Source organism: Natator depressus, chromosome 7, assembly GCF_965152275.1.
Source record: "Natator depressus isolate rNatDep1 chromosome 7, rNatDep2.hap1, whole genome shotgun sequence".
NCBI classification, from domain to species: Eukaryota; Metazoa; Chordata; order Testudines; family Cheloniidae; genus Natator; species Natator depressus.
The window spans coordinates 72,161,431-72,186,505 of record NC_134240.1 but is presented as its reverse complement, the minus strand read 5'-3'; the positions used below and the strand labels follow the sequence as shown (position 1 = coordinate 72,186,505).

At 39.8% G+C, this 25,075-nt stretch overlaps 1 protein-coding gene across 9 annotated transcripts in view; it reads left to right on the top strand.

The window, feature by feature from the left end:
* Nucleotides 1–25,075, top strand: part of LDB3 (LIM domain binding 3) — a 190,874-nt gene that overhangs the window by 55,223 nt on the left and 110,576 nt on the right. For all 9 annotated transcript variants that reach the window (XM_074958765.1, XM_074958771.1, XM_074958766.1 and 6 more), the window contains exon 3: nt 1,461–1,612. In XM_074958765.1, coding sequence (XP_074814866.1) covers nt 1,461–1,612 — 152 coding nt within the window. The remainder of the gene's footprint in view (nt 1–1,460; nt 1,613–25,075) is intronic.

Below are 25,075 nucleotides of genomic sequence, written 5' to 3'. Positions count from 1 at the left end.
CTACAGCTCACTTCATCGGATGCATACTGTGGAAAGTGTAGAAGATGTTTTATACACACAAAGCATGGAAAAAATACCTCCCCCCACCCCACTCTCCTGCTGGCAATAGTTTATCTCAAGTGATCACTCTCCTTACAATGTGTATGATAATCAAGGTGGGCCATTTCCAGCACAAATCCAGGGTTTAACAAGAACGTCTGAGGAGGGGGGGGGGGTTAAGAAAAAAACAGGGGAAATAGGTTACCTTGCATAATGACTTAGCCACTCCCAGTCTCTATTCAAGCCTAAGTTAATTGTATCCAATTTGCAAATGAATTCCAATTCAACAGTTTCTCGCTGGAGTCTGGATTTGAAGTTTTTTTGTTGAAGAATTGCAACTTTCATGTCTGTAATCGCGTGACCAGAGAGATTGAAGTGTTCTCCGACTGGTTTATGAATGCTATAATTCTTGACATCTGATTTGTGTCCATTTATTCTTTTACGTAGAGCTATTACCAGCAGGAGAGTGTGTTTGTGTGTGCGGGGGGGGTGGTGTGTGAGAAAACCTGGATTTGTGCTGGAAATGGCCCGACTTGATTATCATACACATTGTAAGGAGAGTGATCACTTTAGATAAGCTATTGCCAGCAGGAGAGTGGGGTGCAGGGAGGTATTTTTTCATGCTTTGTGTGTATATAATAAGATCTTCTACACTTTCCACAGTATGCATCCGATGAAGTGAGCTGTAGCTCACGAAAGCTTATGCTCAAATAAATTGGTTAGTCTCTAAGGTGCCACAAGTACTCCTTTTCTTTTTTCATAAAATTTAAAGCAACTTCGGATGTGAAAATAAATGCACTTTCGAGCAACATGTAGAAACAAATCCAATTCTGATGTTTATTACACAATAGGTGAACTTCCTGCACTCTCTCCATGCAAGGGAGATGGTAGAACATGCCTTTCAGTGGTGAGAAATACTTTTGAATCTAACTGTGTATTTATAATGGACTAGATCTTCAGCTGGTGTAAACCAGTGTAGTTCGCTTGGGCAAAATCCAGGCTGATGTTAAAAAATATTTTAATTGCTTTAGACAACTTTTTATAAATAAACTGACAGTTATCTGAACCTGATGAGTAACATCCATCTTGGATTAAATGGGAATTTTCAATATATACAGAAAATGCAGGGGGATCTACTCTCCCTTAATTGAGGGTGAAGTTTGTCCCTGTTTAGAGGGGCCAACACAAGTTATATGAACCACTTAAGCCCAAAATAGGGCTTAAGTGAAATAAAGACCTTGTGTTGGACCTCTGAAGAAGATGAATTTCACCCTGTTTGTCTAGCTTCCATTAGTGTCATTTTTTGCAGGGATCGAGGAGGGTGAGGAATAAACTCCTCCCATAATAACTCTGGACTGGACTTGTTCTCTGAAACCAATTCACACAAAGAATAAAGTCTGTTTTTCTTTTCTCCCTCACAGATCACCCCTGGCAGCAAAGCAGCCCAATCACACATGAACCAGGGGGACCTTGTGGTAACCATTGATGGAGTCAACACAGATGGCATGACCCACTTAGAGGCCCAGAACAAGATCAAATCAGCCAGCTACAACCTGAGCCTTACCCTTCAAAAGTATGTTGAGATAAGTTAATACCTGCATGAGCTGCAGAATTGTTCTGGGAAGTGACAGACCGAGGGAGTGATAAACATCAGAGTTTTGTCTGTTAGGTTTTCTTCAAGAATCTGTGAAGATTTGGACATAAGATTGAGATGAAGGGTCAAATTCTGATCTGATTTACACCATGTACAACCTTACTGAAATCAGTGGGGTTTCACAGTGTGCTAGCCTGGGTGGAATTTATCCCATTGAATATAAAGGTATGCTAATGCTTCCTTAGCCCCCTGGGAAATTTTTAAAAGCATCCTGTTCCAAAGCAATTCTGCTTATAATTGATTTTGTTCTTTCTTATTACCTGGCTGGTGTTAAACTATTTTGTTTGTTGACATCATGAATGTCTGCTGTGGAAATGATCCCCTCAAATGGAGGATTATGACTTCAGATGAAGAACAAGGTGAAAAATCCCACCAGACATTTTCATCAGGTCCTTTGACTGATGGCTACTAGTGGCCTGATCCTTCTTTCTTCTGGTAGCAGCAGGATTGTGGGTGAGGGTAGAGCCCAGCTTAATCTGAGAAAGGTGTGGTCTGAGCACAGGACTGGGAGCCAGTACAATTGTGGAGAGGAGAATCTCCCTCACAGAGATGGGGAAGAAGCTTCCTTACCCTGGAGAGCGCAGAATCACTCCACATGATAGATCTCCTGATTCCTCCTGGCTGGCATTGCTTCCTTGCACAGCATAAGAGATATTTCATTTTTGAGAGCCTTGTTCTAAAATTCAGTAACCTTCTTTGACAGTGTGATTAGATTTAATTAGAAAACTTTCTTAATACCTGTGTTAATATTTAAAGCTGTGTAATGATAGGAGGCAAAGTAACTGCTACTTACATTGTATTGCTTCTTGGAGGGAATACTTTGTATAAAGCAGAGGAAGCAATCCTTGGGCAGGTTACAATGTGTAAATCGTAAATGTGTACAATGTGTTATGTGCTGAGAACAGAACAAAGGCTCTGTTGAGCCAGTTATCACCAGGAGCAGACTAACTGCTAAGGGTCACAGATCCTGGGTTGAAGTTTTCAAAGCAGTGCAGGGGATTCTAATAGATGACGAGTGGCTAAATTCCCTGAAACTTCCACTTTTTTAAGCAGATGTTCCTGTTAATGCATAAAATAAGTAAATGAAAAGAAAAGGCAGTAGGAGAGAGTTCCTAATGTATAGAATATGTCTTAGGTTTTCATGTGGTGTCAGTTGCTCTTTACAAGGTACATTGTATCAAATGTGGACTGGAAAAGAGAGAGTTACATTTAATAATGAAAATAGCCTAAGGAAGTCTGAAAAAGGTTACAGTCCATCTGTCTTATTAATTTCTCTTCACTCCAAATCTCAATACATCAGGTACAGGGGCATATAGAGTTATTTCCATCACTACATGTAATGTGGATGCGTGTCTCTAAGGTCCGCAGGAAGCAGACTCAACCAAAGTTAATAAAGGGCCAGACCAAAGGCCCGATACAAAGCCCACTGAAATTCATGGATTTCCATTGTCGTCAGTGGGCTTTGGGTCAAGCCCCAAGCCAATAAATTGATAAGACTAATTTTATTTCATCCACAGCCCCCTGGGCTCCCAAACTAATGCTACCCCCTTGTAGACTAGATCCAGGAGGGTCTAGGTATTTGTACAAGTGAATTCCCACCTGGTCTTCTCCTATACATGTGCAAGTGTACAACTTCTAGCCCTTGCCCACTAAGGGTTTCATTGTGCTGCTGTAGTGGATGTGAATGGATTTCACACAGATTTGTTTTGTGCTTTTTAGAATAGGATTTTGGATTATTTTTTGCCTTTTGAGGGAAATCCTTCCAATAAAAAAGTCTCTCTTCTACTGGATTCTCATGTTTCTTGCTGAGGGTTTAAATTTCTTGAATAGTAGTCACCTTTTTAGGCCTCAAGTTCATTCAGGAAAAGCAATGTTTCCTTTTCTTTTTCTTGGCATTATTGCGTACATGTATTTTTTTTCCAACCATCTGCAGTATTTTTACCCTACTTTTTAATAGCCATGAAAAGTACAATAGATATTAACCTTTTTTTAAAATTTATTTCACTAGTGTGGAAATGTAACAATATTTTGATTTCTGCAAAAGGAGTAGATGGTCTCAGATTGCTTCAAAGAGTATCCGTATCACAAACCCACCAACACAGCTGGCACCTTTGTTGGAAGTCTTAGCAGAAAAAGGATAGAATAGACATTGAAACAATGCTAACTTCTTACAAAAACTGGCCGATTTAATGAATTTGTTATGAAGGACATAAATGCATCTTATTTTCATGAGTAATAAAACAATAATTTTATACAAAAACCTCAGAAAATGGTTGTTAAACATGAATGTTAGCAGTATGTGATGTCCCAACTTAGTGTTCTCCATGTATCTTGGATGTGTTTAATGCAAAACTATTAATTTGTTGAACACAGATAGTGACTAAAGAGTCTTGTGTTCATATATGTGAGTTTGCTCTGCTGTTATTCATGTGGCCATCTTGTTCCTTGTTTGACAGGTCAAACAGCTGCCAGTGTTTGTTAAAATATTTGTAAAATCCTGAAAACTTCAGATGTTTTAGTATAAAATAGATTTGTCTGAAAACTCTTAATAGAACTGTGATGTTCTCAAACCAATAGTACTTTATTGCTATTTGTTCTATTATTTTTTAAAAAAAATTATGTATCCATTCACAGCTAAAAAACCCCCATATCATGTGACTCAGATGACCCATCTCTCACTGTGAGTAGTCAGAGCAAATAGTTTCAGAGTACCATATAGGCTGAAATGTATTTGCATAGATTAATGTATTCATGTTAATCAAGATCAGTTTGTGAACAGGAAAGAGCTAATGTTGCAGTGAGCATTTATTAATCACAAAAAATTCTAGCAGCTTCTGTATTCACAAAATTTTACCTTTTACAGATGCTCTTGCTCTGAATGATTTTTTCACTAAATTTCCTTTTGTTCTGTTGCCTCTTGATATTGGCCATCAGTGAGAGGTGGTGGCTCCTTCTGCCTTGTTAGACCCTTCAGAGAAAAAGAAATGATGAACAAAGAGTGTGAAACCAATGCAGACCGTTTATAGTAGAGTCTGGTACCTAAGCAGATTTACGGACACATATGAATTTAGTGTCAACTGGATGTCTAACATAGTGAATGCCAGTGAAAATGAGGTATGGTCTGAGGCTAAAATAGGGAAAGAATAAGTTAAACATTACACCTCTACCCCGATATAACGCAGTCCCCTACCCAACCCCTCTGCTCCCTGTCCCCTACTGCTCCCCACCCCTATCCACACCCCCTCCCCCCGACAGGCACTCACCAGCAGCGGCAGGAAGTGGAGCAACACGGCCCCAGCCTGGTGCTCCACTTCTCGCCGTCGGTGAGTGCGGGGAGGTTGGGGGAAGGATGCCCCTGTACTCACCGGCGGTGGGAAGCGGAGCGCCGTGGCTGGGAGCTGGTAGAGTGGAGCAGACCGGGCTGGGGCCGGGCTGCTCCGCTTCCCGCCACCGGTGACTGCGGGGAGGTTGGGGAAAGGACGCCCTCTGCACTCACTGGTGGTGGGAAGCAGAGCGACGCGGTCCCAGCCTGCTCTGCTTTCCTTGCCCCGGCCCCAGCTGTGTCGCTGGGGGAGGGGGTGGGGTGGTTGGGGCAAGGTCCCACACTCAGCTGCAGCGGGAAGAGGAGTGCTGTGGCTGGGAGCTGGTAGACTGGAGCGGGCTGGGCCCAGGCTGCTCTGCTTCCGCTGCTGCCAGTGAGTGTCGGGGGATCCCTTCTCCCAAGCCCCCTCCTCCAAGCGACACGGCTGGGGCCGGGGCTAGGGAAGTGGAGCGGGCTGCTCCTGGCCCCTCGCTAATCCTCCGGGACACTCTGGGACTGTGGGGCCCCCAAAAGTGCCCCCCCACAGCGCCTGCCTCCCACACCTGGGGGGGAGCCCCTGACCGACCCCAAGACCCTCTGCCTCTTATCCAACCCCTCAGCCCGGGCCCAGCCCCCTTAACATGTTGCTCAGAGCAGCATGTCAGAGCTTTGTACTGCATTGTATGCAAACCCGCGTTATATCGGGTCGCATTATATCGGGGTAGAGGTGTACTTAGACAAATTAGATTGTCTTCAAGTTGCCAGGGCCTGATGAAATACATCCTAGAATACTCAAGGAGCTGACTGAGGAAATATCAGAGGCATTAGCAATTATCTTTGAAAACTCATGGGAGAAATTCCAGAGGACTGGAAAAGAGCAAATATAGTGCCAATCTATAAAAAGGGAAATATAAGGACAACCCGGGGAAGTACAGACAAATCAGCTTAACTTCAGTACCGGAATGATAATGGAGCAAATAATTAAGCAATTAATTTGCAAACACCTCGAAGATAATGAAGTGATAAGTAACAATCAGCATGGATTTGTCAAGAACAAATTGTGTCAAATCAACCTAATAGCTTTCTTTGATAGGGTAACAAAACTTGTGGATGGAGGAAAATGGTAGATGTGGTATATCTTGCCTTTAGTAAGGCTTTTGATATTGTCTCACATGACCTTCTCATAAACAAACTAGGGAAATACAGCCTAGATGGAGCTACTATAAGGTGCGTGCATAACTGGTTGGAAAACCATTCCTAAAGAGTAGTTATCAATGGTTCACAGTCAAACTGGAAGGGCATATCGAGTGGGGGTCCCCCAAGGATCGTTTTGGGTCCAGTTCTGTTCAATATCTTCACAGTTGTTTAGATAATGGTATAGAGAGTACACTTATAAAGTTTGTGGATGATACCAAGTGGGAAGGGGTTGCAAGTGCTTTGGAGCATAGGATTAAAATTCAAAATGATCTGGACAAACTGGAGAAATGGTCTGAAATAAATAGAATGACATTCAATAAGAACAAGGGCAAAGTCCTCCATTTAGGAAGGAACAATCAGTTGCACACATACAAAATGGGAAATGACTGTCCAGGAAGTAATACTGTGGAAAGGCATCTGAGGGTCATAGTGGATCACAAGCTAAATATGAGTCAACAGTGTAACACTTATTTTAAAATAAAAGCGAACTTTATTCTGGGATGTATTAGCAGGAGCGTTGTAAGCAAGACACAAGAGGTAATTCTTCCACTCTCCTCCACACTGATTAGGCCTCAACTGGAGCATTGTATCCTTGTTCTGGGTACTACATTTCAGGAAAGAAGCGCACAAATTGGAGAAAGTCCGGAGAAGAGCAACAAAAATAATTAAACATGACCTCTGAGGGAAGATTGAAAAAATTGGGTTTATTTAGTTTAGAGAAGAGAAGACTGAGGGGGGACATGATAACAGTTTTCAAGTACATAAAAGGTTGTTGCAAGGAGGAGGGAGAAAAAATGTTCTCCTTAACCTCTGAGATTAGGACAAGAAGCAATGGACTTAAATTGCAGCAAAGGAGATTTAGGTTGGACATTAGGAAAAAATTCCTAACTGTCAGGGTAAGTAAGCACTGGACTAAATTGTCTAGGGAGATGGTGGAATCTTTGTAATTGGAGAATTTTAAGAGCAAGTTAGACAAACACCTGTCAGGTAATACTTAGTCCTGCCTTGAGTATAGGGGACCGGATTAGAAGACCTCTTGAGATCCCTTCCAGTCCTATGATTCTATGAAGTTGGAGTCATATACACTAACCAAGATTTCACTCGGCACAATCCAGGATTTAAGCGACCCTCATCCCATTGACTATGGAGTCTTTCAAGACTTACATATGTATTCCTGCTCCCTTAATCTGCCTGGTCATTTTCTGAAAGTTCCTGCATTTCTTACAAGGTTGAAGGTTGAGCACATGGATAACCGAGGTTAATAAGGTTAATTCAGTCTTCAGAAATCACCGTGGAAAACTTACTTGCCCAAGTACGAATCTACTCTCCCACTCTCTAATATGATTAATGGTGATGAAAAACTTGTGATATTTAGTCACCTACCAAAAAATTACTCCTTTTGAACAAATCTTACAAGTTTGGATTAATTGCACAGGTGAGTGGAAGAATAATTTGATTGTATTTCACTTCCTTCCCTACAAGCTACCCTTTCACTACAGGTTTCAGAGTAACAGCTGTGTTAGTCTGTATTTGCAAAAAGAAAAGGAGTACTTGTGGCACCTTAGAGACTAACCAGTTTATCTGAGCATAAGCTTTCGTGAGCTACAGCTGTAGCTTTCCTATTGGCAATCACTGAAGATAACTGCAGTCCATTAGCATGCTCCTTTAGGGCTCAAGAAAAGTCTTACAGTTTTAAACCAACTGAATGATCATAAGAATTTCATTAAATTCTTTCCCCCTCCCATCTTAATCAGGATTTTAAAGTTTGGATAAACAAAGCAGATTAAGAGTTAGCTACTAAACTCTCCCATCAGATTTCCACAGCTGTTGGACAGTGTAATGTTTGGTTTCTACCATCCATCATTCCACTGATCCTGCAAACAGTATTATCCAAATTCACAGAAAGTACTGTTTGGATTCTGAGAGTTGCTTTCACAAGATGTACTCCCACCACCCTAATCAAGCTGTGGCTTTTAATAAGTGGGCTAGAGAGAGAGTGGGGTATGGAAAGAGGGTGGTCACAATGGCTTTCAGTGAAGTGTGGTGCTGATGCTCAATCACTTTTACTTGAAGGCTATTATATGACTCTACTTTCAATGCAGATGGACTGAACTTGCTTTGCTTTTCTTCAAATCTGTTTAAAGGCCCAAATGCCTTCATTCCACATTCTTTCCTGGAAGTGACTGTGGTCTCTTTGTGACTATACATTTTTGCGATGGGCACTTACACTGCCAGGTTCATAAAGGAATCCACACCTTTTCAGCTACGCCGCATCACTGGCCAGCTACATGGCAGAAGATCTCTGTATTCCTCTGATGCATCAGCAATGCCTAGGATACATGACTTGATGTGATATGCGGTGGCAAATCCTATATCCCCAAAAGTGATTCTCACAGCCAAAGTAATTGCCCAGTGCCTTTATTTAAGGGAGAAGGAAAAGAGATACTGACCTAGGGGAGAAAGGGGGGAAGTCTCTCTGAGCAGGAGAGAAGGCAAAGAGAGTTTCCAACCAAACCAAGAACCAAAAGGGAGAGAGGAGAAACCCCTTCGGACCTAGTAGCCAGCAAAGTGACCTGTGTTAATTGAAACGTCTGGGGGCTATACCTCCACATAACCCTCTTCTAGCCATGACTTGTTTGGAGTGAGGCTAGCATGGAAAATCTTAGTACTGTGGATATGAAATGGAAATCCGGTTTTTCCCCAAGACTTTAAAGAAAGGTGGAAATGGGGATGCATAAAAAAAATCTGATAGGTACATTAAAGGTGAGAAATCTTGGGAGATTTCTTTTTAAAAATTATTACTAAAATAGTTTATTTTTCTGTTGCCCTGTATTACAGTAAATGTAGGGGAAGGGAGTATCTGCATATGGAATGAGAATATGGTGGGGCTAGTGCCTTTTAGGGCTTTGGATGGAAACGCCCTATCCCTAGATTGAGATTATTTGGGACAGTAGTGCATGGTAGCAACATTGCTCTATAGAGAATGATCCTTGGTAGTGAAATTCCCGAACTATGTCAGGAAATTAATAGTTTTGTTTTGCTCTTCAAGCACTGTTGATCAAATGGAGCTAGCTTGTTCACTTCCTCTATCTACAATGCCAGAGAAGAGAGGAATCTCATTTTTAAGCAACGAGATATGAAATCTAGACATTTTCACTCCCAGACAATTTTTTTTAAATGGCTCTTGGCTCCAAGAGCAGTGACATTTTCTTTTATAGATCTTGGCCCTGAAGGTTTCATGAGCATTGTTTATGACATGGCACCTCAGATGGAGTATGCCGCCGCTTACTTTTATTACCACACTTACAGGCCTGGTGGTTTTTTAGTGTGGGCAGGTGGTTGTTTTTTATTTGATTATCTACAAAAATTGTGCATTCTGGAAACAGTTGTGTGGGACATCAAATCAAACTGCAAACATCAAGCCTCACACAGCGCACTCCTCTTCTCCTTTTAGATTGCCTGCCTATACCAAGGTGAATCTGAGTTCCTTCGGTCTAAATACACATAAGTGAAAGATTTTCTTCAGGTTAGATTAATCCAAGTTGTTGAGTGTTCAGTTATCATAAATACTGTAATAAGGTACTTGTTGTGCCGACCCTGATCAAAGCGGATATTCAAGTGGATATTCATGTGCTTCCACACAGATATCCCAATAATCTCTAAAGAATATTGGTATTTCCAGTCTTTCTTTTCTGCATTTCTCATGACCAGATACTTACTGTAAGAGGCAAGGTCAATGTAGCTGGAGCAATGAGATAACAAAGAAATTGCAGGAACACAAAACTCCAATAAAACTATGGCATACCTAATTATCATCATCATTTCATAGGGATTTGTGATGTTATTGGGGAGGCCTCTGATGATTTTCATCCATAGTCTCCTAGCCCTGTATTCCTGCATCCTAGCAGGGCTCGATGAGGTTTACTTCATGGACCTTCAACACTGCTTATAGAGACACCATTGTCCTACATACGCACTTTCCCCCCGGCACTCCTATCCAGTGAGATCAGTGGGCACAAATGATATTAACAGTGTTGCAGAATTTCCATGGGGGGGGAAAATCGATTCACTCAACTTTTCTCTTCATAAGGGGAAAAAGCTCCTAATGCTGTTTGCCCCCTCTTGGCTGACCACTGAGAGATAGAATTTTGCAAGCTGTAATGTGACCTCTTCCAGGGCCTCACACCACATACAGCATGCCCGTCCTGCCAGCCAGAGTGCCACCTGTCCATGGCCTTTTTGATTGGTACAGGAACATTGAGTTCCCTAATTTTCCTTCCCCCGTTCCCTGCATGGAAAGTTAGGCCTCAGCTTCATTTTCTGGCTTCCTATTCTCTTTAGTCTGCCATGGAGCTCACAAATACAAATGCAAATTATGTTACCAAAGTCTAAGAGGGTTGCATGGAGGCAGGGCATGCAGAGGTGGAAGGACTTGGTCACAGGTGGGACGAGATATGTGTGGGGACCTTCCAAAATAGAGTCCAGCCATGCCCCAACTTTCCTCTAATTCAGAAGGCAAAAGACTTTGCCTAGCAATTGAACTCTACTGTCTCTTGTGATTCAGAGGAGTATGTGTGGGGGTGGGGGAGGAGAAATAGCTTTTTACATAGTGTATAATTAACCAGTGGAACTCAGTGCTGCAGGTTATTATTGAGGCAAATGGCTTAGTAAGTTCTTAATTTTTGTAAAATAAATATGATTAGATGAATGCGTTTCTCACACACCTGCACTGGGCTGAACACACAGAACTGAAGTTCAGTGCTAATTCGAATAGGCAGTGTCATGGAATGCTGTAATGGGACTGTAAAGTCCCGAGAGCACTAGTAAAAGGAAAATGTTACTGCTTCAATTTTGGTATCCTTGTGGTTTACTTGTGTTTAATTGTCATTAGTATAGTATTGAAAGTAATTATCAGGTTCTAACAAATTATTTAAAAAAAAAAGCCCCACAATTTTACAATCAGGCATTTAAAGTACATGATGGTGCCTGACAGCTTCACTGACATAGAGCCACAAGCTTATTGCACTGCTGTGTGCAAAATATAGATGAAAAACATAAACATGGGAAAAATCTATTTACATTCAATACAAATTGGTTTCTTTTCCAACTCCCAATAAATGCATTGCATGAAAGTGCAGTATTATTTATCTAAGCTCTAAACAAGGACTTGGGTCTTCTCAGAAGGAATCAGGTCACTGTCTTTGGAAAGGATTCACCAAATGCTCAGGTTTAGTTCTGGAAAGTGCAGTAATATGAGAGCACCTTATTCTGCTCACACAAGTTCTCAGAACACTTCGTAAAATGTCCGCCTCCTGATCTCCAACAAGTGTTGCTGGAGTTGAGCAAAGGTGATAAAACAGTTTCATTGCAGTGTACATACTGACGCATGCTCCATTTTCCAGTGCTGTGACCAGCTGTTAAATTGAATCTAGACAGATTCAGACTGGAAATAACGTACACATTTTTGATAGTGAGGGTCTTGACTAATATATGCTGGCACACCACATATATTAGTATGCATTAAGCACAAATATTATAGCACTGATATAGTCTAAACTGGCCTCTGATTTTTATATAACTCTGCGCACTTCAGCTAAGTATCCGATAACCTCTTGCATTCACTGAAGTTTTTGCTTGAGCAAATAGGGAAGCTGTCAAGATCCAGACAGATGACTATTTTACTGTAGCAATAGAAAGGGAGTTACTCTCACAGGCCTGTGCTTGAATGTTCCAAAAGGAAGCGGACAAGACATATGATTGTTCTATGTCTTAGTATAAGCTGGGAAATACCGCCATGGACCAGTCCCTGGAATGTTAGTATCTAAAACAGAGTTAAGGAAGGAATAGAACAACAAGCTAGGGAACTGGGACAAACTGATGAGTTGGATTTTAGTGATGTGTAAAGAGACGTGTAACCTGTAAAATCATTATATAAATAACACCAGCTTAAATGTGTGAGTATATAAACGCTGCACGAGACTGCTTCTATCATATAGAACCTTTCTTCTGTACTAATATCATTATTAGCTTATCACAATAACCCTGACTGACATTGGTTATTTGGTCTCTTGAATATATTTCATAATGAACCAAAGTGTGCCCAAGCAACTGAATATACAGTTTATCTACAGAATCTGGTAAATTGCTTTTCCCTACTTGAAGAATGAATTGTTTACAACCACAGGGCTAATACTTCTCGCAGTTTTTTTCTTGTGTAAGCCATGAAAGTCTCCTCTGCTATCCCAGAGTTTATCGTCCCACACTGGCATCAGTGTATTGTAATGGAATATTAAGAGATCTGGAAAAAAAATTCACTCATTCTGTCTTTAAGAGTCTGTGGAAAGTGCATGAAAGGCCCATAAGCCCTTCAGATCAGTGAGCTGATTCTGCTGTATACCTGATTATGAGGTTTTAATAGAAAAAAAAATTATGTTAGAGATCCATACATAATTCCAGCAGGTTCACCTTTAGCTAGTCATATGGCAAGGCGCACTCAGGAACCAAGCTTTGGTCCATGCCAGGATTCCATTTTTGTGGCTACCCTGAAGTTGAAGAGCCTTTTTGGGACATGAATTTGAATAGATTCAATATATATTCAATATAATAAAAATATATTCAAAAATAATAAAAGTAATGATAAAAGTTAGCACTTCTCATTGTCCTAGTGCATCATAAACTTTAATCTTCATAGTTCTCTCATAGAGGTGTTAAGTAAGTAGTATTCTTCCCATTTAAGGAGGGGAGAGCAGAGGCAGATTAGTTCAAGGGCATATTTCTCACAGAGAAGTATTGAAAGGCAGGCCACAGCTCTGCTGTGAGAGATGTCAGTTTGCTCAAGGCCACAGAGGGAGTGACTATCAAAAATGATGTTCGTACTTGAAAGCTTCTGCCCTCCACTCCTGTATTCTTCCAGTAGGCTGTGCTTCTTTAGTACAACAAAACAGATTAATGATAGGGCTGTATCAACAGAAATATGAATCCACTCTAATCTGACATGTTAAATCTATTGAACTGAACCTGAACATCAAGAAATTTGTTCAGCAATCAGAACCCATCTCTTGGGAGCCCATCCATGGATTAAAAATAGAAGCTCAGAGTTCTACATGTTCATCAGTGACAGAACTCTGTCCTCATCTTTTCCTGGTTCTCACTGCCCTCTGACTACCCACCACAATCTTCACACTAAGGAAGCTGGATCCCTGGAATCATTGCACTGTTCTGGAATGTGGGTGTGATTCCCAAAATCAAGCCCTTGCTACCCATACTGAGAATGCTGCAGTAAATTCAGACATGGCAAGTTGGGAAGTACCTCATGTCACACCACAGCGCATCCTTTGCCACTGGTAGGGGAGCCTCTTCCAGTAATCCATGGCCAGCAAGATGGTAGTTCCTAAATGAAAGGGGAAATAGGAGGATCTTTAGGTTTCTGGCAAGGATGTAGAGGGTCTCTGAATCTTTGGATGAAAGAATCTGTAACTTTGTCAGACTGGAATGGGCATGTATCCTATCAGAACATATTACTTACCAGTTCATAAGATATTCATAGACATTCATAAAGTGATGATGCCCATATTTCATCCTAAATTTGATAGAATATCGCTTGTAATGATACATTGATTATTGTAGTCTTTACAGTCTATTGTAGTTCTTAAGAGTTTTATTTAAATCCTCCTAGGTATTACTATAATTTTGTTTTTATATAGAAATATGCCATAGAAGATATAATTTATATGATACATAAGAAAAATTAAATACACATATTTTAAAAAAAGAAAAAAGTTGCCTTCTCTAGAGCTGTCCACCTCAGAGTTCCGTAGAAACTTGTATTTAAACACAAAAGTGGCCGTCAACAAGTTAATAAAATTAAGGAAACTTTGGCTGAATATTGAGGGGAAAATGAGTGAACTGTTATAGGTATTAGATCTCCTATGTGATGGTCTCTCAGTGGAATTACTTCACTGAAATAATTAAGAACTGGACTGATCAAAACACTGAGGAAAATATAGACTGTGTATGAAAGAATTTTCCATTGATCTGTTATGGAGCCTCTTTTGCAGGTGAAGGGAGAATATTTTCTTCATTTCAGTTTATTCAACTAGTTCAATTCACTGACTAGTTTATTCAACTTAGAAACCAATCCAGAGTTGAAAAAAGCAGGAAAGCTTGTTTTCCTCTTTCAATCTATGAATAAACACTACATCTGAGAGGATGAGATCTACTAGTTCTAAAATCTCGAAAGACGTGATGACCAGAAACAATCTGTTAAATTCACTAACTACAGATAATACTTCCTTAGTTTAATAAATCTGCTGTTGGCAGCTGGAGGACACTTACATGTGCAGGGGTAATGTCTTACAGACAAAGTTGCTGGCTTGTGAGTTCACTCTGGGGGAACAGTCTCCAAATTGCACGGTATGGTTAAAATGCTGGAATTCTGGTAAAATAAAAACTTCCTATGCTAGTAATAACAAGAGTTGTGTGGTGGCTGAAGAGAACCACTTCTAGTATGGATCTAGGGAATGGTATTTTAATTCGCCTATGTTCCGTTTCACACCTACATTTCCTGTGGTAATAAATAGAAAAAAATTCATATTTTGTACCATATTTATAATGTCACTAAAATAAAAGCAAAGTTAAAATTACTAAAGAATGTTTTATAGGCAGAACAAGCTTATAATGTAAATTACACGTTGGTGGGCTATACTAAATAAAGTAAGCTTGCACCACCTGGTTCATACTTTTAGCCTAATATTAATAGCTGTTCAAATAATTACAACTACTGTGGTCTTGGGAATATGTTCCAAAGTAGTTAACTCAAAAACCAAAGCACAAAAAACAAAAATATGATGCAAATAAAACAAATGCTAATATTAAAAGAAAAACAAAAGCAGTGGAATTCGGGCTTGGCTTGACATGAGAAATTGGACATGGCTGAGGCCTCATTTCTTGGGAGAAAGATTAGAGAGGTAAATGTATCAGCAGGCTGAAAACAGAATGTCTGTGCAGCTAAGATAAGGGGGAACACCCAGAGAACCTTTGACAATGGGCAAGGTAACAATGGATAAGATAAGTAATGAATGTAAAGATGAGGTTAAGAGTAAATTGTACATGGACTGTGAATGGACAGAGCAAAATGTGTCATGCAATGTATACTAAATGTAAATGTCTATAAAGAAAGAGGTTTGCTGTATAATTTTGGATACGTGGTATGCTAACCCCTTAGGCTTGGGTCTGATCAATTCAGCACTTTGCTGTATGCCAGATAAAGGAAACTGAGTGACAAGACTGGAGTTGGACTGAATTCTTGGGGAACCAAGTGTAAGAGGTCTCAGGGGAACCCCAACAAGTTGCAGTCAACATTTATCAATAGTTACCAACTTTGCTTTAGGAAAAAATAAAAAGTACAAAAGCAAATTACAATTAAAATCAATGATTTAAATCATGTTTAAATTTTATTAAAATCACTTTGATATAAATCAGTCCACTCTGTATACTTTATTCTTCTTAGCTAGAGAACAGACTGACAATTGACTCTAGAGCTTTGGAGAGCTGTTTGCCCATGGTGCCACCAAGTTTCTTCTGCGTGTCTGCTGTTGCGCTGTTTTGAAAGCTCAAAGAGCACATCTAGCCTCCAGACTATGCTAACAGATAAAGAATTTTCATGAACCTTGCCAGTTTCTCACAGGCAGCAAAGACGCCCTTTCCCCACTTGGATTTCCCCCCCCTCCCTGCCCCCCCAATATTCAATCCAATTATACATCCAACTGTCTCTGAATTAGACCACATTGAGAGGATAACATATTTCATTGTTACGTGGCAGATTATAGCCAAGGCAGTGTTATGCGTTATCCTTTTGGGATAGCAAAGTTCATCAGTTTAAAATTAATGGACACTTTTTCCATGGAAAAATAAATAAAATGTCAACGCTGATCACAGCAATGAATATTTATTTTCCTTAGATGCACAATTTAATTCAGTTACTATCTGAATGGACTGCTATTTACTTATACTGCATAGAACATGTGCTTATTAGTTTCAGAGAAGAGCCAGGAAATCATGGATAACTGTGATGGCTTTAAAGGGCAATGAAATCTTCATTGCACAGAAGATCCCACTTAGGTATTAGAACAGTTCTCAGCGTGCACATCACTTTTTGATTGTTTTGGGTTTTTTTTTTCAAAATGTCATTTTAGAAGTAAAATTAAATTGTGAAGAATATTCCCTGGATGGGTTTAAAGTTAATCTGCAGGTGAGTTGTTCCACAGCATTGCATTGCATTCAGCATGAAAAGGTCATGATGGGATTACTGGTACATCTCATTTGAGTTGATGGGCTGACACAACATACTCAATTAACATGACAGTTTTATAATCTTTCAGACACACAGTTATTGATTACATTCTGAAGCAAGGAAGCTAATGTTACCTATAATGCTATTATAGATGAGATGGCCACAATGTTTTGAAGATTGAGCCTTTTCTCATTGATTGGTACTCATTAGCTCACAAAATTGACTGTTAAGTGCAAATTGCACATCTGGTGCTAACTAACAGGAGGAGCCTATTGCAGTCCACCCCAATGATGATAACGTAGCCACAACAGGAGTGGATATTTAATAATGGTGAGAAAATACTTGTCTGTTTTCTTTCAGTTATTCAGCAAAACCTGTGCAGTGTCATTTGAATCAGATGAGGTTTGTCTTAAAATTCCAGAATGGTGTAAAGTAATTACAGAATGATATATTTGACTTCTGATCCAGTAAAAAAAAAGTAACGTAATCAGTATGCGGGATGAAATGGTGCATTATTTAAATGAAAATAGGAGCCTAGGTACTTGCCAGCATAATCAGCCAGAATAAATGGAGTTAAATGCTACTGGTTTAAAAAAGAAGAAGAATGGCAGAGAGTATTGATCCAGACACAGTTTTTTAACTGGTATTTCAGTAAAACTCTCTGTAAGATTCCTCCCACCCAGCTAGGTGATTAATATGTAAAAATAAGGCATCAGACATCTATAGTAGTTTAGATCAAGAGCTGGTTGACTTGTAGGATACAGCAAGCGTTATAGACAATGAGCCAAATCTCATTGTCAGTTACACTCTTGCACCCACATTGAAATCCATGACAGCTGAGAGTTGGGGGGAATCAGCACAGATAATTATTAGTATTGCACCTGTGGGGATAGGAGTTAAAATAGAGCATGAGTGAAAAGTGGGCTGCTGGTTTCAAGTTAGTGCAATCTCTGCAAAGAGCAGCTGAGGGTTGGAACAGCAGGGAGTGTTGCAAAGTAAGATGAAGGTGCATTGTTTACACAATGACTATGTTCATGATGACGACTTTAGCTGCCACTCTTTATCTCTGTCTTTCAAGAGTACTAAAAATTCACCATGAAAATAGTTAATTATTCTTTTGGTAGAATAATACCAGTCTGTGTTTGGCTTTGTCAGAGGAATACACAATAGTTACCCTTGTTTGAACATTTAGAAGAATTGATGAAGAAAGGAATGAATGAAGATCTCATTCTGACATGTTTTCTATTTTGGAAGCAGAGAAAGAATTCAAAGGCCCTGGATTAACTGAAGTGCAGCTATAACATAATTATCCACATTAGTGAACTTTTTTTGCCCCACATACACCAAGGATAAATGCTCTAAAAGCCTCCAGAGTACATTGAAATGTCCACATTCCAAGAAGAAATTAGAATGAAACCAGCTAAATAAATATTATGTGTTAAAAGCCACAGGATATTGAAGAATGCAATTTGTTGTTGAGATGCTGGGAGCACCCTAACCACTGCTCCTGCAGTTAACAAGATACAAACAGAGGTACAGGGATAAATGGATTCCATCTTTGTTAGCCAGTGATTAGAAATTCCTTTGGAACCACAGCACTATAGCTTCTGTGTGTGCATAGAAAGCTGTCAGTTGGATCTTACATTTTCTTGTGCCTTATGTTACCTTTTTGAAATAGGCTAGATGCTTTTAAGGTTTGGTTGTAACTCCATGATTCTGGAGGCCAGGCCCAGCTTACTTTAGATCAGAATGGGGGTTGCTATAATCTATCTCTGATGGCTTTGGCCCCAAGAGGCTATTTGCCAGTCAGGAATTGCTCGCTTGTGCCAGGACTTCCAGGAGAAACTGTGTAGGAACCAGCTGTACTGGTTCTGTGCCTGCTGGGGATTTTTCTATACTAGGAAACTGGGGAGATCTTTCTGCTTCTCATCCCTATGATTTCTTTGAAATACTTGTAAATCCTCACTCCTACTTATTACATCTGTTTCTTCACACATTATGATTGTTTGTTTGTATTACAGTAGTGCCCGGTATAGACTAGGACCCTGTACAAACCCTGTTCTAGGCTATGTACAAACACTGTGCAAAAAGATGACCCTGACAAAAAGGGCTTATGATTTAACTTACTCCTTCTATTAGCTGTTATCACTGTGGTGGGGGAGGGCAGGGCTGAGATTAATATTTTCCCCCTACATTAAACTGTGACCCTTCCATAGCTCACAGTTTTTGTTCCATTGTTGTTGCATACGGCACTACCCCAACTGAACATCTTTCCATACCCCGTATACTTTAATTGGATTCCTTCTTAATATCCATTTATAATCCTAAATAATGAATGTAGAAGTAATTTCTCTAATCTTTTTTAATAATTTGGGGCCCAGTTCTGCAAGCCCCCTGTACGCTGAGCTACCAAAGATTTCAGTGGAGACTGTGTGTTTGGAGGGCATGCAGGATCAGGCTCTGAGATCCTAGACTGCTTATATTATTGTGGTTGCCCTTTGCTGTCCCATCTTAATTTCTACGATAACCTCTTCTATAGCAGTGTAACCAGAGTTCTGCACAGCATTCAAATACATCTTAGCTAGTTCATTACCCATTGTGAGAGTAATAGTCTCCATTTTATGTTTATGTCTCCCTAAATTCTTGCAGCATTGTGCTGAAGGCAGCAGAGTTTTATTCATCTTAATGTTTCTGCCAGTATTTTAAAGGAAGGACTGAGGTAAAGTCATTGTCCTCTGATCAGTAATGGTGTAAGGAAATGTCTATTTGTGGGAGTGTGCAAAGGGAAGAAAGATTCCCTATTCCCACTCCCAAAGACACACATTTTTAATGTAGTTAAAATGTAATTCATTTCTAAATACCGCTCTCTTCAAATTAAATTAGCATAGGTAATCAGAAAAGTCATGTAAAACTTCTGTAATAAAACCAGAAGCCTAATGAAACTCTCCTCATTTGGATTTAAGTTAAAAGTTGAACTTCAGATCAGATTCATGATGATGTCCAATCATAGGCCAATGTTTCAAGTAAATCTGGACTGATGTGTGGTTGACGTATCCTTTTGGCTTAGGAACTGGATAAAACATGGTGGTTAGATGCAAAGCAAAGCAATGAGAACCAAAGCAGAAGGGGTTTGTATGATAATATAGTGAAGCCACCAGGTTTTGTAAACTGTAGTAAATAAATACATGTATCAAGTGACAGTCTAGTTGGTGATTGAATGTTAAAGGTAGCTCATCTCAGACCTAATGTGATCTACGTAATTCTTTTGGGAAAATTAGATGTAGAACTGGTATAAGTTCACATAGCTTTAGTGAAGTCAGTTCACATATGCCAATTTACACCAGTTGAGGATCTGTCCCTAAAGTTATAAAATGAAAAAAATGAACATGATTCTTTAACTGTTGGAAATGTTACTGGGATGAGGCTGTCTTTTCAGGGGTTACTTTTATTTCCAATAGAGGCAAGGAGAGGAAGTGTTTGGAAATAGTTTGGGAATAAAGTAGGGCACAGAAAGGAATAAGAAGAGAGCAAGAAAGGAAACCATGGAGCTGGAAGATAGGCCTTTCAGGAGCTTCTGGAATAGGGATACCAAGTGTAGTGTATCTTGTATGATACCCTTTGGCATTTGTCAGCTTTTGCATGTCTCCCCCCTGCCCTTCTGGGCTGTCATGCAGAGATTCCCCTGCAGTTTCTTCTTGTGGCCACTGGGTGTTGCTGTGGTGGAGGGATTTCAGGTAGTTAAGCTGTCTCTCATCCTCAGCTCCTGTCGCTTGACCTGCTGATCCAAGCCAGCACACAGGAGCTAGGAGGAGGAAGAGGCAGCAGCTACAGTTGGTTGCGCCAGGATCTGGCTGCCAAGAAAGATGAGGCCATATAGGAGGAATAGAGATGGCAAACAAAAGAAGGGGGCAGTAAGATAGAGACAAAAGAGAGGATGAGGGATGCATAAGTAGCAGAAGAGAGGGAAATAGTTAAAGAGGGACACACAAGGCAATGGGCTGTTTGGAAAAAGGAATAGAAAGCCTAATGGGAACAAGAGCAGAGTAGTGGGGAGGCTGCTTCAGTACTTCCTGATCCATATCATCACTCAAAAATCTCCCACGTTTACCCCAGCAGTTCCTCTCCTCTCAGGCTTTCCCAAGCTCCCTACAGCTTCCCATTCACCTTTTTCCTATAACATCTCCCCCATCATGCAGGATGTTCTTGGCTCCCCCAGCATTCCCTCTTGTTTCTGAAATAAGACAGAGAAAAGACATTCCAAAATGAGTCCATTTTTATACAGTTGTATTTGGCTGGCCTCTCTTTTGCAGACACAGTTTATGCATGAAAAATTTGTGCCCATATAGCATGTGGGTGCAAACATTAACATTTGGAAGGATAACTGCCTGATTTGTAATCCAGCCAAATATAGCATGATACAGACAAATAATTTACAAATCAAATAGTTATCCACCCAAATGCCAATGTTTGCATTCACAGTGAGCTGCAGATGCAATTTGTTAGTGCAAGTGTTGAGTTTTGTATTTTTATTGCAGGCACAGGTGATACCCACAAACTGGTACTCTTGGCCCAGCTCAAAATTTACCTCGCTTATGTTTGAAATAATATATAATCTATTATGAAATATTCAAAGAGATATGGAAGGATTTGCCTTTATGATCCCTCTTAAAGTCAGGGGAGCTTTTTTAACTAAAACTCCATACAGTACTTGAGAACTTGGACAATAGTGTCACTAGAATAAAACTTAAACTTTATAGTAAATCTTTAAAAAAAGACAAAGTTTCTATCTTTGGGACAGTAAGTATATAACTCTTAGTTCGCTTTAAGGCTCTACTGACCGATTATTGGTTTTAACATTTATAAAATGGACAGTAGGGATCAACAGGCCTAAAATTTGACCTGTCCCTCTTCTTTCTGTTGTTTTTTCACAAATAAAGCCATTGATATGTTTGTTTCAAAGCAAAGAATGTCAGAAGTCCAATTCTGCTCCCTCCACTGTTTTGCAGCCTGCCAGTGGTTGCATTTCAGTGGTGCGGTATGAGTGATTTGTAAAGTGCTTTCTGAGCTGAAGTATTTCTATAGTGCCTATCCTCTTAATATCTCAAGCACTAAGGAAATGTAAGTTATAATAAATACCTCCTACTTATGCTGAAAGATTCCCCAACACTTTATAAGATAGTGCTCACAGACAATGGAGTCAAGGAAAAAACCTTCCGTAAGAAAACCCGTTTCAATTTCAGCCTTCCAAAAGGTTAACAAAGAAAAAGCAATGCAAACATTGTCAAAATTATGAAATATACAAGGACCATTTCCTTTTAAAGGTCAGCAGGGATCATGGTACATAGTAATGGAAAAGAGCTACTCGCTGTTAGATTGTCATCACTCTGCATATACAGTATCTTCCTCCCCTTACAAAGGACACACATTAAACGGACATATTATAGCCCTATCTTGCAACCCGTTCTTATGTGGGTAGTTTTTGTTAATACATTTGGTTCCCATGGAGTCCTTTATTCATAAAAGTATGGATTTCAGCATTGTCTTGAAGAAGGTGAATATTTAATACTGTTTAGTAGCTGAGCTGCAGCAGCTGACATCCAGTGCACTAAACTTTACCCCAGTGGTTGGTGGTTCTCAGTTAAAAGAGTGTGACTTTACATTTACACACACAGTTACAGACTTTAGACAAAAGATAAACAAAAAACTGCAAATATTTTTTAAATTTCCCTCCTTCCTTTGCAACATATTAAGCAATAAAGCTGGTCAGGGAAACTTTGGTGGAACCGTATTCTGGAATATGCCATTCCAGCCAAATCAAAACATTTTGTGAAATTGAGTTGATTTTACCTGAATTTGGTTTGGTAAGACAACTGGTGCGGGGGGGGGGGGGAATTTCCAACAATGTCATGTTTTGATTTTTCATTTTGAAATAATTTTTAATTTAGATTTTTTTTTAAATTTGTATTATAATTAGAGCTGGACAAAAAATGTTTGGACAAGAAGTTAATTTGCCAAAAAGGCAGTTTCAGTTGACGGAAAACTATTTGTGAATTTGACACAAATTTTCAGAGTAGTTTAAGCCAAAAAGCTCCATCATTGTTTGGGTTAGATTTACAAGGGGATAAGACGCCATTCACAAAATGGCAGCAAGAGCAGGTGGTGGTGCCTCACTTATAACCTTGGCCCACTTGGGATGTAGTGGCAGGACTTGAATTTAGGTCTCCCAGCTTACAGGTGACTGCCCAAACCATTGGGCTAAAGATTATAAGGAAGTCAACCACCTCTTCCTGCTCCTTCTCTGGCTGTTTTGTGAATCTAGTCTTTAAAAATGCTCAGAAGCAAAATCTCTCATGTTGAATGAAACATTTTGTGTGACCCAAAATTGATGTTTTGTTGACTTTTTCAATTCACTGAAAATTTAAAAAAAAAATCATTCAGATTCAATTCAGCCTAAACCAATAGTTTTTTCACAACTGCCAGCAAATTAAAAAAATAACTTATTCAACTAGCTTTAATTATAATACAAAACAAACAAACAAACAAAAAAGTCTAAAATGAAACAAAATGATTTTGTCAACATGAATCTTTTCAGTTGACCTGAAACAGTTTGTTTGGGGGATTTTCCTTCATGGAGAATTTCAGAATTTTTGGTTTTCACTCCAATTTTGGAACAAAGCCAGATTTCAAAATCTCACAGTCATTTGCAAAACTGGACTTCTGTCCCATGCACAGCTGTAATGAACAAATAATATACCCCTGGGATCCCAAATATTTAATGGAATGTAAGTATAGACTTCAAAATTACAAATGCATTTATATTTGAAAGCATTGAGTGGCACTATGGTTATTGTTCTGTATCACTGCATGAGAGACTTATGTTTGATTATTGAGGCCAGCATTTCATTCTATGAGCCAGCAAGGACTAAAAGCGCTGTTCACTTATGGTTACTGGAGCGAACACCTCATGTCACTCTAGTTACTCCTTAGTCCAGTGTAAGGATGGCACCAATGGGCTATTCGGGAAATTCCCATTCACCTCCCTTCATAAAGAAAGAATTGTTTCTGCAATGCAGGGCCTGGAGGAAGCAAAGGTGGAAAAGTGCAAACAAAGCATAATATGGGGGTGGCGAGAGTGACTCTTGGTGTCACTCCCGGGGGAGCCATAAGACATATAGAAATTGTTTTAAATATTCTCAGTTCAGTTCCTCCCTCACTTTCCAGATAAGCCTTAAGTGCAAGATGTTCACCTTGCATTAGTTGAAGCAGACTCCAAACTTACCTAAAGCAAAGGAGGAGTCATTTGACAGTAGAGATGGACAAGACCTGTTACGTGATGGGAATAAGATTGTTCTTTCACATCAAGTATTTCTTAGTGCATTCATTTTTCCAGCAATACCTACGCTTTTCTGTTAGTTGTTTGCAATGTCATCAATGGCAGTTGCAATGGAAACCTGGGATCCTTATCTCAGGATTTATAAATGAAAGGGAGGAAGAATTTTGTTTTAAGATGAATTATGCATAGGAGATGTGGAGGCCACCTTGTCCAACTGTACTGCCCAGATCCCTTTTGAGGGCCTTGTGCATAGGGTTGCCAACCCTCGATGATTGTCCTGGAGTCTCCAATAATTAAAGATTAATCTTTAATTAAAGATTAATGTCATGTGATGAAACCTCCAGGAACACGTCCAACCAAAACTGGCATCCCTCCTTGTGCAGATGACATCAGCCCTGACTGATCTGGGAATCCAAAAAGACTTTTTTCAAAAATATAACTTAGTCTTTCACCTTCTACGGTGATCTCTCAATGATCTGTCTGTGGCCCCCACTTGAACCTGATGGCAGAAGTGAAAGCAAAGGATAAATGATCCAGAGCTACTGGACTCATGTTTTTAGTGCATCTCATGGAGAGAAAAACTGTAAACATGTGACCCGTTCTTTCTGTGTGATTCTGTGATAGAACAAGTAAGAAGAAATACTGTGAATAAAATAATGTTGCCATTGATGGAGTAGACTTTAGACTTTGTTGTGGAAAATGAGTCACACCATCTGTTTTGTTCAAACAGCCTGAGGTCTTTTATTGAATACAAGCATGCCGGGAGACGGAGATAGAGATGGTCATACACAGGTGCCACCCTAGTCTCTCTCTGTCCTGCCCCTATAATACCAGTCTTATATAGGTTTTCAAATCCAAGCCAAATGATACATTTCCTTATTTTTTTATCACTCAAGCATTGTTAATAAAGCCTTATAAGGAGATAAAATAAAACAGTTTCATGATTAGCACTGTGCTGATGCACTTCGTTATTATCAAGATCTGTGGTTTGCTCATGGCAGCGTTTTGTCAAGGGACTTTTGCAGGATTGGGGGGGTGCATATTATGGACAGCTAGGGACTTTAGGCCCTTTGGCTCTTTTCTAGCTAGAGGTTGGCCTAGTCCGTTATCTGGATCAAATGCCACAGCCCAGCATAAGCAAATGCTCTTAGCTTAAGCTAAGTCTTACAGGATGCAGGCCTGTAGGCCTCTTGCGTTACCGCTCTTGCCTATGTTGCATATAGTGCATAGATCTTGATGCAGAATGGGATAGGGTCAGGT